At 38.4% G+C, this 15,700-nt stretch overlaps 1 protein-coding gene across 1 annotated transcript in view; it reads right to left on the bottom strand.

Annotated features, from left to right (window-relative positions):
• The window catches only part of LOC128997755 (guanine nucleotide-binding protein G(i) subunit alpha), a 51,985-nt gene extending 45,476 nt beyond the window's left edge, over positions 1 to 6,509 (bottom strand). The window contains exons 1-2 of the mRNA XM_054423417.1: positions 6,270 to 6,509; positions 3,429 to 3,613 (exon numbers count right to left, since the gene is read on the bottom strand). Coding sequence (XP_054279392.1) covers positions 3,429 to 3,613; positions 6,270 to 6,390 — 306 coding nt within the window. The 5' untranslated portion in view covers positions 6,391 to 6,509. The remainder of the gene's footprint in view (positions 1 to 3,428; positions 3,614 to 6,269) is intronic.
• Positions 6,510 to 15,700: the final 9,191 nt, after the last annotated feature.

Genomic DNA, 15,700 nt, shown 5'->3' with positions numbered 1-15,700 from the left:
ATATCTGTGGAATAATGCTATCAGCTGTTTCTTTATCTACTACATTCAAAAGTCAACAGCTGATCATATTTCTTTGTTTATGTGTCAAATACTGCTTCCATAAGGATTACATTGAAACTTTGAGACCTAGTGGGGTGGATTTAACACCATATAGATGTTGGCACTCACCGATATGGTCTTTATCACCATGCAAAATTTGAAAACAATTGATTCAGCCGTCTAGGAGGAGTTTGCGTATTACGAAATGCATAAGAGTCGACGTATAAGAGCCTCGCTCGCTCCGCTCAACAAAGAATAAAATTCATAGAATAATAAAAAATTTAAAAAAAACAAGAGTTATAAGAAGGGTTCAAAAATAGGCCCATATGGTCGTCGAAGAATAACTCTACATTAATCTACTTGACAAAAGCTTTTGACTGCATTTCCCCACCAGATCTTGACCAGCAAGATAGAAAAGTATAGTGTTCAAAGGACTGAGCTTAAATTAATAGCAAAATATCTTCAAAACAGATAATATTATAAAAAACGATATATCAGAGACAAAAGTTAACAGATATCAACACTGGCCATATTAATGTTTTCGTGACCATGTGAGGTATCAAGATTTTAATGCTATCGCAGAAGACGATGCTAACGTTTCTTTTTCTGCGGGATATATTCAGGGTTTTCTGCGATCGCAGGAGACGACAATGTTGTCTACACAACCGCAGGAGATGTCCTGGGTTTGGTTACAATCACGGTAGACGATGATGTTTTTATGACTAAGAAAAGTAGGCTATTCACGATCATGGAAAACGATGATGACACTTCGGTCCTCGTGAGATGACGTGCCAAACCCAAGCTTAGGAGAAATACCTGTGATAATGTTTTTAAGGAAATTGGGAGCGGTGGACAAACTTGAGAGGGCTCGTGGGTTATTATCGCCGCCTCTGAGGCTAGTGATCTAAAATCACAACAACTTTTTCATGCTAACTGCACTACTGGCTAATCCAAATAAGGTCTGGTCCTAATTAGTTTAGATGAGCGGGACTCTAATACGGGCTTCTTAAGTACTTACTTCTTTCTTAAGTATGTCCAATACTCATCAAAGACAAAATAAATAAAAATCAATATAAATTGAAATTTTGCTCTTCAACTAGGCCTATCAGAACTAAACTTGAAAGAATTAAGGAGAAAAAACAACCTAAAAAAAGTGTGAACAAACACGGGTCTAACATCTAAAGTGTGGACAAAAATATGCCTTTAGGCTAGGTTAAACTATAATTATGTCACAGCTACAAAAGTCCTTGAGGGGGAGTGAATGCTGCCTACAGGAGATTGACAAGAGGGCAAATAGAGTGATGTAATTACAATGAATTCAGTAGATGATTATGCTGACTGGGTGTGGATTGAACTACTCAACTTCTATCTGGTTGTGTTGCTCTACCCGGTTGTGTCACTTTATCCCCTGTAGGCTACTTGATTAAAAACTGTTGCAAAAGTTATATTAATTCTCATAGGTGTAAATGTATGTCTACCAGTTGAATAATTTGTAGTCTGTGAGTTTCTTTTTTTTATTTTATGAGGTTGGCTTTTACCTTGCATTTGCCTGTCCACATGGGCCACAGATAACTGTACGTAGAACATATCAGCAAAGCAAGGGATGAGCCAGTATAGTACAAGGGTGAACTGTACTAAAAAATGTTGTGGCAGGTACCAGGATTTAAACCCTTGACATAGCTGCCTTGGGCCCGAAGTCTGTGGCACTACAGACTGAGCCACCGACTCACCAACACAGGGCCGGTTCTGGGAATTTTTCAGAGTTAAGCGAACACCCGAATCAGCGCCACTTAGAATCCCCCCCACCACCCCACCTACAACCCATGAACATTACTTAACTCTATTTGTGAATTTTTTCCCAAAGATTTTGGGAAGAACTTTTTTATAAGTTTAGGTTAGAAGAATACTTGCAATAAAAGACTGTTTATTATTCCCAGGAATTTAACATTTTTACACTTTTACTCATCGTATAAACTTTAGCAAAACCAAGGCTACACTAAAAAAACAGGCCGTAATGCTCGTCAAGCATGACGTCACGATAGAAGACGGCAATGACGTAATGTTTGCCGTTTGTGATCAGCTGCTTGTTTAATCTTTCCTTGGAAAATAAATAAATAAATACCTACGTCATTGCCGTCTTCTATCAAAGACGTCATGCTTGACGAGCATCACGGCCTAAGTTAACAATTTATTTCTAAATGTGAAAACAATTTTTACGCCACACTACACTATTTTGACGAACTTCCCACACAAGGATTTAGTCCAGAAAACAGCTGTTTGCCGCCAGCTTAATCAAATGGGGTTTCATTGCGTACTACTGTATTGTAATGAGTTTTACTGGACACCAATCAGCTGATTACACTGAATTTGGGTGACAATGAGTGGTTATAAACATAAACATAACCTCTCTTAAAGGTTATGACTAGTGATTTTTAGTCCTTTAGTTGGTGGTAATATGTAAGGACTTGTACAGATTTGGTAGTATGGCGTAAACTATCGTACGTAACTTGTCCAAAATGTGTTAACCGGACTCGTATGGTAATCCCGTACTCGACCGTCTTGCACGGGAACGACCACACTCGTCTGGTAAACACTTATTTTCAGGACTAGTAACGTAATATACTATTACAGGATAACTTAGATACGATATAAGTTAAAGCATACTACAATGAAAAACAGGTGTAGATAGATGACAAGAGAGGAATTTTTAATTGAACACATTAAACATGAAGAAAACATGAAAAACCAAATTTATTACCTTGACAAAAAGAATACAAAATTATCAATTTGAACAGTTCAAAAGCTCAAAGCAGTTAAAAATTAATTTTCCTAGCTTTGATCTTGGCAAATTCTTTAATTGCAGAGTTGGTATCAATCTGGTTCAGAACATCAGAATGTGGTTCAGAACATGAGTCATGAAATGAAACCCACAGGCGCCGCGCTGTAGTACGCTGCCGACTGCCGAGCGTCAGTTCACTACAAATCGAAACTACAAATGGCATTAAGTCCTTGAGTTGTAGTGCTGTACAAATATACGCATTTTTCATATGCTGTTGGTACAAACAGAATAAATGCCTTATTGTGGTGCTTTGAATACTTGAACTCTGAGCAAAAATAAAAAAATTACGTTGTTCACTAAAAAAAAAATTGTTCCGTTAATTTTTCGTGGCGCCATATGCGGCCGCTTAGTTCGCGTATGGGTTAAACCGGCCCTGCACCAACATGTGAAGTTTGTATGATGACAAACTTCAAATTAATTGACCAGGACATTCTTAAGCCAAATGAATCCTCACTATGCTTAAGACATATCTAGATAAAGTGTGGGATACAGCAATGCACATAACTTATAAACAACTTTAAAAAATAAAATTTTCTTTATCAGTACTTACAGCTTTACTTGGATCAGCAAAGTCAATCCTCAGTTGTCCCATAGCCCTGATGATGGCCATAAGACTCTGAATGGTATTGCTGTATACAACAGGCCTGTATTGCTCACATTCTTCTTTCGAGTATCCTGTCTCATGTATGATTTTCATCTGTTTTACAATTGTGCTTTTTCCAGACTCTCCAGCCCCTGTGAACAAAATAGGCCTATGCTGGTAGTTTAAATAGTGGTTAAAGATATACCGTACTAAACGTACGTGTATATATCACTTACCATCATGGTACCGTGGGAATGTAGTACCTCTCATCATCATCAAATGGTCACACTACTTCAGTGAAGTGAACAGTTAGGTAGTAAATTTGTAGAATTTTTCATGTCCCCCATTTAAATCCCAGGACGTTGGGCTCTAGCTTGGAACAGTTTTGCATATTATTTCAGACTAGGCTTAAATTGAAACTGGCTCAGTTTTATTTAACTTAGTCAGTGACAGTAATAAGACCGTTCTGGTCAGCCTTTTACAGTTTTAACTAGTTTTATCACTTGTTACCCTATTTTAATTATTTGATAAACAAGATAAGTTTTGATTACCGTATTGTAAATTGTGACTGTATTTTAAAGAATCTTTTGACATACGGTACCACAATGTCAAAATATGGTACAGCAAAGCAACCTAAAAATTATACACTGATAATGTGTATAATTACACTGAGATGTTTACATGGGAGTTTACACTGATGATGTGGTTGCATATACTTAATGACCTGGCGAAGTTCTAAGGATTGGAACTAGTTATCATGCCAATAACTGTGATTGGATAATCCTTTTAAAGATTAATCCTTAGTCTGGTTAAGCTTAATCCTTCTAGGGCCCCTTTCCCCAAATCAAGTTTAACTCTGATCAGAACTGGGGTGGGTTTAAACTCTAGTTTAACCTCAGATTCACTTTCCCCAAAATAATTTCTCCGTTTGAACTAGGTTTAAGTTAACCCTCCGGGTGAGGCTGGTTTAACTGACGATAAATGGGTTAAACCAGGAGAGAAGAATAATAGCTTGATTTTGATTGGCTCTTGGCTGACTTGTTACGTTCGGCAGACGGCAATGGCAAATATCCTTGTTTGACGTTTGTTAAACATAACCTAAAATAAATTGAACAATTGAATTGAATTGGAAATAAATTAAGAAATAGCAAACCAGAACCTATGTAGACAATTAATTCATGACTATTTCAAATTTAAAGATATAAGGCTACAGATATACAGTACCGGTGATGGCTTTAAGGTTTTTAAATGCGTAGAGTCGCAGGCCTAAATTATTATATTTTCGGTAGGTAGTATCGTAGTTGTGTACAATCGATAGGCTACCTTGTCCACAGCAACGCAACAGTTGGAGAGTTTGCTCATAAGAAGCCTTTTGGTTTGATTTTATTTTAACACGAATTTTACATTACACAAAAGTAAATATTAGTTACCATTCGGGCCTAACCACTAGCCTATTATTATGTGTGAATTAAGAACTACTACTGTAGTAGGCCTAAAATTAAAATTTAGTTGAGAAACATCGATCGAACGTGTCTAATGCTGAGTAGCCTAGGCCTGCCATTACAAAGGATAGACTCTAGTTTTTAATCCACAAATATTAGGCTAATTTTGCGTCTTTCCCAACATTTTATTTTCCCATGATTGTAATTAATGCTTTTGTTTGATGCGTACAGTAGGCCTACTGTTTAGTTAAGTTTAAGCTTAAATAAACACAAGAAATGAAAAGCTTATCGGTATGAATTAGCATGAGAACAATTAATCAGCCTGCAAATAAAAATGTTTCTTTTTAATTTCAACAATTGGAGACAATAAGTCATAAGTCTTTATCTTGTTTGAAAACAATGACACAAAACTTAATATAAATAACCAAAACACGAGAAAATTAATGACAGATATGGATATGTCATAGTGGGGCCAACACCTCAAATAGGGCCCATCGAAGCTATCAATCAAATATTGACGATTCCCCAATCACCAGATTGTGGAGAAGACATCGAAGGTAAAGGTAAAGGGGAGTTAAACAGTTAATATTGCAGACAAAATTGCATAACAGTATTACCAACATTGTTGCTTGCAAAGAAAAGCTAGGTTAAACTAAGAAACTTTCATGATAAAATAGTGGGGAAAGCCATCCTAAGTTTAACCCACCGATTAAAGTTAACCGAGATTAAGTTAAACTTAATTTGGGGAAAGCGGCCCTTATTGTATCAATGAAGTAAACATTATAACCTAGCCTAGGCCTAAAACAAATTGTGCTTGGAGGACCAGTCACAATCCGTTGAACCACAATTCAGCCTAGTCTTCCTAAATAGACATGTTGGACCCTATAAGGGTACAGTTTCTTAACTGGGCTACGCTAATATGGATTGAAACTATCGAATTGAAATTATGATTAATAATCGATATTTAAAAATAGGCTATATCTATTATAAAATTAAACCATAAATACCTGACCTAACCAACCAAACTTGCTGATGGTGAAAAAATCGCATGAAGGTTTACTAATCGAATTGATAGTTTCAATCGGTATTAGCGTAGCCCAGTTAAGAAACTGTACCCCTATAATAACATAACATAGGTAGGTAGTTTGTACACTTTAAAACCAATAGCCTAGTCTAGGCCTAATTGCATTTACTAGCTAGGCTAATAGTTCGCTGAACTCATTTCCAGCCTATGTTAGTTTGTTGACCTGTGAAGCTAAACAGTTTATCGAAATATAAGGCTTAAGTTTAATTTATTTCAGCTTGATTAGTGAACTTATCACAGAGCAACTGATCAACAGACTAAGTAGGCCTAGGCTACACTAACCTAATAGCAGGAGCTTCACTTCTCGGGCCGCCCTTTCTCCATCCGCACGTAAATCTTTGTCGATTTTCTTTGATCGCTCAGAAGCTTCTTTTTCGCCAGAGGAACTTATAGCACAACCCATTTTAGTCAACGGTGTAAAGAAATTTTTTCAACCAAATAACATTGTGATTTGTAGAACCTACTACAATACGAACTTAACTAACTCTAGCCCTAGCCTACACTACAGTAGGTAAAACACAACACATCCATCAACTAGCAAAGCAACTCTAACTACTAACAGCCCTGTCCCTGTTTCCCTGTCCTGTCCCTCGTCCCTGTCGTCCTGTCTGTCGCTGTCGTTCTCTCGTTCTTCGAGCCAGGCAAAAGGCAAAGTAGAGAGAGAGAGAGGGCAACTTAGCAGCTATCATTCATCATTTATCATTTATTCATTCAACGGTAACACCATTTTTACATTAGAATATACATTAAATAGGATTAAATCACTTAATAACATAGCATAATTAGGTAATAAATATGAGCAATAATAATGAGAATAAATTAAAAAGCAGACATGACATGCAAAATACATAACCAGTATAAAAGAAAGCAAAAATACATTCATAGGCTGAAACATTTCTAGTATAAGGCATACAAAGACATAGCAAATTTGGTACAGGCTACTAAAATACGTGCAATTAATAAGAATGAAAATGAGATGCAGGCATAAGATGCAAAAGACATAATAATATGGCGCAAAAGATAACAACAATAGGTAAAATATGAAGTGCAAAAACATAACAACAACAATATTTAACAATATGCAACCGAGACATAACAACAACGAGAAAAAAGGAAACAACAAGTGCAATACCGGTAGACTAACAAAAGAAAAAGTAAGATACAACAACAACAACAACAACAACAACAACAACAACAATAAAAATAAATAAATATATATATATACAAAACAACAGCCATAAATTATTTAACAAACGCAAACACAACAAGAAACTTATTTAATAGACAAACAGGAAGCTCCAACTGGACACAAATGTGGCCCTTTAAAGGCACCACCAAAGAAATAACTGAAACTTTACTGAAGCCCTTAGGCAGCCACTAGGTTAAAAAGGCACTGGCACATCTTTTAAAAACAGGAGCTGAAGTGCTGAAGAAGTCCACATGAGCAGCCGCCACAGCGCCCTGACGCAGTAACCGAGACAAGCCGCTGTTGTACGCATATGATGTGGGATGGAATCTGCGCTGGAAAATTGCTCTGGAGCGATTACCTCTCGGAACAATAAGGTCAATGTTGAAGAGCAGGTCGGGGCTGTCCAGAAGACCATTAACCAGCTTGTACAGTACCACAAGATCAGCCAGTCTACGTCGTATGTGAAGAGGTTGGATACCAAAGATCCTCTGAAGTTCTTCAATTGGTACATCGGTATAAGCATAACCAATCCGGATACCCAACATCCGAATGAAGCGAGCTTGGATTCGAGACAGCAAATCAATGTGACCCAGCTGATGAGGCGACCATATCACAGAGCCATACTCCAGTATAGGACGGACCAAGGTCTTGTACAGCAACACAAGTGACCGAGGATCTTGGAAGTTCCTAGTAGACCTGAAGACAAACCCCAGAAGTGCATGCGCCCTTGATGTGATGTGGACAATGTGGTCAAAGGGGCTGAGTGAAGGTGTCAAGAATATTCCAAGGTCCTTTACTTTATCCATAGATGGAAGAGTGCTCCCATTGATGTGGTATTCCGACTTGAGAATGTTCAGTCCTCTCTTGAAAGTCATGACCTGGCACTTAGATACATTTAAGTCCATGGAGTTGTTTTTGCACCACCCAACGACATTACCTATGGATCTCTGAAGGTTTTCTTGATCAGACACGGAGTGGATTTCCGAGAAAATCTTTATGTCGTCAGCAAACATGAGGTAGTTGGTGGTCAAGACCGTTCCAATATCGTTGATGAACAGATCAAAAAGTAGGGGTCCGATGTGAGAACCTTGGGGGACACCAGAGATTACAGGGAATGGTCTAGAAGTAGCTCCTTCACACTTAACGATGAGATATCTCTCCTTCAAATAGCTCTCCACCCACCTGAGCAACGAACCACCAACACCATAGGCAGCGAGTTTTGCTACCAGAAGGCGATGTTGAACTCTGTCAAAAGCCTTAGAAAAGTCCAAGTACACGCAGTCGACCTGACTAGATCTACCGAAGGCTGACATTACAAATTCTTGGAAACACAGGAGATTAGTGATGGTTGATTTTCCATCAAGAAAACCATGCTGCTCAGGTGCAATGTACTTCTTGAGGTTAAAATATAAATGTTCCAGGACAATACTTTCAAAAACCTTAGCAATCGTCGGTTGAATCACAATAGGTCTATAGTTTTTAGCATTACACCTACTGCCAGATTTGAAAATGGGCACAACATAGCTAAGCTTTAAGAATGATGGGAAAATGCCCTCTTTAATTAACGCATTGAAAAGCACAGCCAGGTGAGGAACAAGTACAGGGGCACAGAACTTTAGTACAAGTGGAGGGATATTATCCGGACCTGCACTCTTATTGTGGTCAAGAGCATTCAACTTCTCTTCAACAACAGTAGCCGAGATTGAGCAATGGGAGACGGTGTCGTTTAATCCAAAATCAAATGCAGGAACAGGAAAGTCAGCACTGCAAAATACAGATGAAAAATGTTTCGCAAAAAGTTCACATTTGTCAACACAATCAGTCGCCACCATAGAGTCAAGTTTAAGACTTGGAGGAACAGTAGACGTTTGCCTGAGATTCTCAATATGCGACCAGAATGACTTTATATTGGATGGAAACGTCTCCTCAATGTTGGCTATGTACGCATCGTAGCACACACGAGTCATCTCCTTGCATCTAGTTCTAAGTCTTGTGAAGTTGACGAAATCCACGTGGTCTCCCGACGCCTTAAATGATTTGTGGGCCATCTTCTTCTCTATAATCAGTCGTTTTAAATCACTTGAGAACCATTTAGGAAAGTTGGAATTCCTTATCATCTTAAGGGGAGTATTAGCTTCAATTAAGAGCTTTAGGTTCTCACAGAAGGAGCTGAAAACATCATTAATATTATGCAGGTCACTTGCCTGTGGAATGGTGAGATCTTGTAGTTGGTGAAAAATTGCATCAAGGTTACATCTTCTAAAGTTAAGAACATATTTTGGTTCAGGAAGCAGAGGTTTCTTGTTAATGGGAAGCATAACTGTGAGGGCTGGATGATGCCTGTCTTCAGCCAGCAGGATGTCATCAGCTGCAGTAACAATGGATTCTTGGAAGGATGAGAAAATGAGGTCGAGACAGACGCCACGGGCTACAACTAACTGCTCTGCTCTGCGCTTCACTGTTTGTTTAATTACCTTAATTACCTTTAATTAATTACCAACAGGGTGCAGCACTATTATTTCTTTTACATTTATGATATTGACAACAGCTAATTTGCAACCAAAAGGTGAGTGAGCATAGCGAACGAACTTCAACCTGGAGGCGAGTTAGCGTAGCGAACCACCTAACCTGAAGGCAAGTGAGCGCAGCGAACGAGCTCCAACCTAAAAGTGAGTGTGCGTAGCGAACGAACTTCAACCAGGACGTGATATTGAGCCATGCGAACGAGCTCACTTATAAAGTTAAACGGGGCAAAGCCCGCGGATACAACTAGTTAACTATATTTATACATACTTGATGTCTTCATCTTTGTCCGACATTATCGGATAGATTGCGTCAATTAATTACTATATACAAATTTATACAAAACCAATATTTACAACACTACAAAAACATTGTGAAATGGTGGTTTGGATTAGTTCTTGTTTGAATATTCCTCAGGGTGGAAAGGTCTTCAAGTCCGTTATATAGTTTTAGGAAGTGTGTTAAAAATCCTGATAGCATACCATGGGTAGCATTTCAGAGATCTGCTTAGACGACATCGGGGCATATCTAAGTCTACTGCATTCCGTGTCTCATAAGTATGCTGGTCTCTCCTTCTGTCAAAGTCTGTTTCCTTGTCCTTCAGGAGACCAAGGATGTTGTACACATACTGGCTGAGCACAGTAAGTACTTGCCGTTCTTCTAAAATCGGGCGACAGTGGTCTTAATATCCCGCAAATGTAATCACCCGAAGATCCATATTTTGCAATAGTAAAACCTGATGCGCAGCTGGACAGTGACCCCACAGGACTAAGCCATATGTTATATGACTGTGAAAGAGGGAGTGGTAAACATTCATCAAATAAGGCAGAGTGATTTCTGATCTCAGTTTTATCAGAATATAGATTATGCGGGAAAGTTTCACACATATACCTTTTCTATATAGGAAATCCAGTTACATTTGGAGTCCATCCAAAAGCCGATGAGTATAGTTTTACTGGGTCCTCCTTCTTCAGTTTTTAGGCTACAAATCAGAGATTGGGGTTTATCCTCATTGATTTTAAGCTGATTAGCGTAAAACCAATCCTTGGCCTGGGATAGCAGGTATTCGGCCTCAAGTCATATTATAGAGCGTACTTTATCAATGGTGGTATCCGTGGCTTTTCAGCTCTTTAATAGTTGCGATAGTGGAATTTAACTCAACACGTCCGCCTTTATTTAAAGAGCTTATATTAGGACTGATGATGGCAATTTAACTTTGCCGAAATGTATCTCCTGTAATGGGATACAGCACATTATTAGGATCGATCGGCGGACACAGGCAATTTAACCTTTTATTGAATGTCATACCGATCCGGAACAACAAAAAATGAAGTTTATTTAAAGGTTTAATTAATTTAATTTTAACCGCCAGCCGCGGCCAGCGATATTTGGCAACGTCACACCAAGCATCTACTACCGGACGTTTCACCATTACGGTAGTACGAAACTAGTGGTCGCGGTTTAAATATAGTACTGAATTTTTACACCCGTACATAAAATTTTGAAATTTGGTACAGAGCTAGCGAATAAACCCTTTATACCAGTGTACCCCCCACATGTTTGGTGTATGTTAAACGCCTCTCTACTCTATTGAAGATTTTTTTGAAGAGTGGAACAGGTAAAAAAGCTATAAATCCTTAGAGTTGGAGATTGTGGTAGTTTTCGTATACCAGTAGTGAGCATGCCAGGATGTAATGGCTGTAAACTGTGAGAATTCCCAATCTTGCGAAGATGGGTTTACAGTGGGCAATGTGGTCACTAAAAGTAATATGAGTCTTACAGCACGTTTCTGCAGCACTAAAATGTCCCCAACAATTGGACAAAAAAAAACAATCACAATGATTATTATGATTTGTATGTTGTTTACTGTACAATGTTTCAATATTTCTGTACACCACTTGAAAATGCCAACATGGCGAAACATGTAGTGGATTGAAAAAGACACTATTTATTTGAACTGCAAGACGAGGTATGTTTTAATTTAGTTTACTAAAATGTCCTCAACATTCACAGCATGACCCCATAGCAGTAGGCCGTAGCTCACATGGCAGTGGAACATAGCATGGTAGATGTTCAGCAGGAGTGGCTGAGTGATGAAATTACGTAGCTTGAGCAGCATCAGGCAACATACCCTAAAAAGTTTGCTCCTAACTTTCCTGATGTGATCGTTCCATGCCAATTTCCTATCCAGATGGAATCCAAGGAGCTTCACTGGCTCATCCCGTGGGGCATTTCTCGCCAGACTGCAGACCAGTGCCTGGGTTTTATCCTGGTTGAGCTGGAAACCATTTTCTTCTAACCAGCGGGATGCTTCAGTGAGATGCTACTTTGCATCTGCTGTGGACAGCTCAACTTGGGGTCCCCGTGATACCAGGGTTGTATCGTCGGCAAAAAGCACCACCCCTCCATCTCTATCAAGGTCGTTGATTATTACAAGGAATAGTAACGGGCCTACAATCGATCCCTGAGGAACACCGTACCTGACACTTTTGGGCTTAAGATGTTGCGCCCTCAACGGACACCTGCTGTCTTCCAGCCAGATAGGAGTCGATCATCCTCACCCATGTAGTACAGATGGTTGGGCTAACGTTGGTAAATTGTGGAGCCACACTGTTGGCCAACGGTAGAAATGTCACTTCTTTAAACTGAGTTTTCCAATCAACCATTGTCCAACAATGGCCCAGCCGTCCAAAAATACCGATGGCCAACTAACCATAACACAACTGATATCCAACCAATAGTTTTATTTCACACAAAATAATAAAGATTTAGTATGTAAAGCATAATTATTAGTTTAGTAAATTGATTAAATAGTTCATAAGAACAAATTTTGAAAAAAAGCTAGAACATAATGTTTCTGCCCAGACGGGTCTCGAACCTGACACCTTCGCCTTATGAGCCTCATAACTTACCTCTGAGCTATCTGTGATTGTTGATATGGAGAGTTTTCAGGTGGTGAAAGAGTAGCCGACAGTTGCAATAGTCGCAATACTTATAACATTTTTGATACTACAGTATAAAATATTATGTTTCTGTTAATCTGTTTAGGCATCAAGTAGTTGAATTGTTTTTTGGGTGTTAGAGAGGATAATGGTATTTGAATATAGATGATTTAATTACCGTTAGATTATTTATGTTATTATTTAATTGACTGTTATATGATTAATTAATCTTTCCCCTTAAATTGTTGCAAATAAAGAATATTAATTAACAAATATTTGCATTATTATAATTATGTTGTGAAAGCTAGATCCAGAGAATGAAAGTCGTGTAAACTCAACTATGGACCATCATTACTATGGTACTATGGTACTATGGTACTAAAAGGAACATTGGTTAATCAATGGCTAAACATAGTCCAACGGAGTTAAAAACGGTTGGACAACGGTTGGCTTGATGTATGATACCCAGCAATGCATTTTAACTCCTCAACATCCCATGCAGAAGATTATGATTGACACAGTCAAAAACCTCACTGCAGTTCAAAGAGACCATTGTTTTGGCTTCATTATTCGGTTGAGGCAAACAATATTCAGTTTTTTTATTTTTTTTTTATAACTTAGTTTCGATCTAAGGTTTGCAACCTCTTTTCATGACTCGATCTCATGTCTGTGTTTTTACTGTACAGCTCTTCATTTATTATCACAAGGTTTTTATCGGAATCTAGGGCAACACAGATAGGTAGTATTTAGCAAGTCAGAGATTTTTCCAGCTAAACAGCTACACATCAGTAGTCTACATCAGGGTGGTTAATCGAAAGTGAATTAACAATTGAGGCAATTTCCACTACAGCTATTTGAGTTTTTGTATTCAGATTACGATTATCAAATAACTCTAGATTCATCATTGTGATAAGAATAAAATTAATAAAACCGAAATTAATAGCAACACATCCAGGTTAAAAAAGTGTTAAATTTTAATGCTTATCATTAAACAAATATTTTTCACTGAGCTATCATATAATAACAAAGAGGAAAAAGTGTTTTGACATACCACAATGTATTAATACACTGATAATGTGGTTGCATACAATGAACTGGCGAAGTTCTAAGGATCGAAACTAGAGTTATCAGGGATCAGTTTGGTCTTGTGACTTCACCAATTAATTCTACCAGGCCGCGGCCTGGATTTAAAGGTGGCCGTGGGAGATGTGTAAGTGTAAAATCAATGCTTCAGGTGATCCATAAGAATGCTAACCTAGGTACTAAAAGGAACATTGGTTAATCAATGGCTAAACATAGTTTATTGCCTCTTTAAATGTGGCATTGCGCACTAATGTTTAGATGAAATCTTGTAACGGCATAGGATTGGTTATTAGCTTAAAATTAAAAAAAAATCAATTATAAAGAATGAATGAGATCAAGAGCTGTAAGTTCTCACTTGTATGTAGTATTGCATGTTAGGGAAAATGTATCCATATTATGCTAGCCTAGTTCATGCAGAATTCGCCTTGACTTTGTATGTTAAGACCACTGAGCTAAAATTATAACTGGAGGTATAGTAATACCAGAAACAAAAGAACCCTCGGCCGTTTCGAGCCGCGCAGGTTTCAATGGTACGGCCCACCTACCTGCGCGAACCACGTGATCTTTTCGTTTCTGCGCAGGTTGTTTTGTTCGTGGTATATCTATAGCACTGCCATGGCAGAAGTCTGTCAAAAGCGTGTCGCTGATTTTGTTAGGTTGGTATAGCAGTGAGTTTTTTTTATCCAAACACATGGCTTCTATAACTAGGTTGGTATAGCAGTGAGTTTTATTATCCAATAACATGGCTTCTTATAACTCACACCTCACACAAACATGGCGGCTGGCGACACGCATCTTTGACATTCAGTGCTACCTCCAGTTAGAATTATAGCTCAGTGGTTAAGACCAAAGAGTTTCTACGACGGCGCTGAAGGGCCACCAACTGAATAAAAAAATATTTTTCTTCATCTCTCAGAAAAAACTCTCAAAAAATTCTAAGATTAAAGTCAGAGCCCGGGAAGTAGGCTTCCTCTCTGAGAAAAAAGTCAGAATTCTGAGTTTAAAGTCAGAAATTACAACTAGATCTAGTGGGCGTTCCCCTCTGAGATTTAAGTCAGATTTTAACTCTTTGCTCTCTCTCTACCCGTCCCTTTAGCGCTAGCCGCTAGGCTAGTCTTGAGTTTGAGTTTTGAGTTGAGTATTGACTGAGTGAATGAGTAGAATAAGAGTTATAGTCTCTTCAAACTCAGTCTTTACAACCATGGACAGTGGACACGCCATAATGGCTTTAACTTATCATATGAATCTAAATGCCAAAGATACTTTGGACTTTGGACCTTTGTTCTTGTATTTTCGTCGACGTAAACGTTTGCGGGTCCTGAGGTCAAGTCCTACAGGGTCAAGTGCTTTAAGAATCGAACTAACTGTGTTTTGTTTTACTACAAAGCCATTTTGGTTACATTTCAAATGCATCCATCTGTATCCATGTAGGCCTAACTGGTCTGAGTAGTTAAGCTCATTCCTAATTCACCTCTTCAATTGAAGACTAATTAATCCTCCTACACAAACCTAACCTTTTTAAAATACGTTTCAACTGTCTAATACTCAACACAGTGTTATATTTGATATAATATATAATATAATATATAATTATATATAATACTAGCTGACCCGGCGAAATTCGTATCGCCTAAGTTATAGGTTTCCCCTAAGACAGACCGATGGAAAGAAAGTACCGTTACGTTTAATTTTCAAGATGATCTCGTTCGCATCGCTCAATCACGTCCTGGTTGAAGTTCGTTCGCTACGCTCACTCACCTTTGGGTTGGAGCTCGTTCGCTACGCTCACTCACCTTTAGGTTGGATCTCGTTCGCTGCGCTCACTTGCCTTCAGGTTAGCTCGTTCGCTACGCTCACTCGCCTCCAGGTTGAAGTTCGTTCGCTACGCTCACTCACCTTTTGGTTGAAAATTAGCTGTTGTCATAAATGTAAAAGAAATAATAGTGCTGCACCCTGTTGGTAATCCTTGTAACTTT

Source organism: Macrosteles quadrilineatus, unplaced genomic scaffold (genome assembly GCF_028750875.1).
Source record: "Macrosteles quadrilineatus isolate MER2022 unplaced genomic scaffold, UCM_ALF_1.0 Scaffold_7__1_contigs__length_78375512, whole genome shotgun sequence".
NCBI classification, from domain to species: Eukaryota; Metazoa; Arthropoda; class Insecta; order Hemiptera; family Cicadellidae; genus Macrosteles; species Macrosteles quadrilineatus.
Note: the sequence above shows the minus strand (reverse complement) of the source record. Positions and strands in the feature narration are given on the sequence as shown.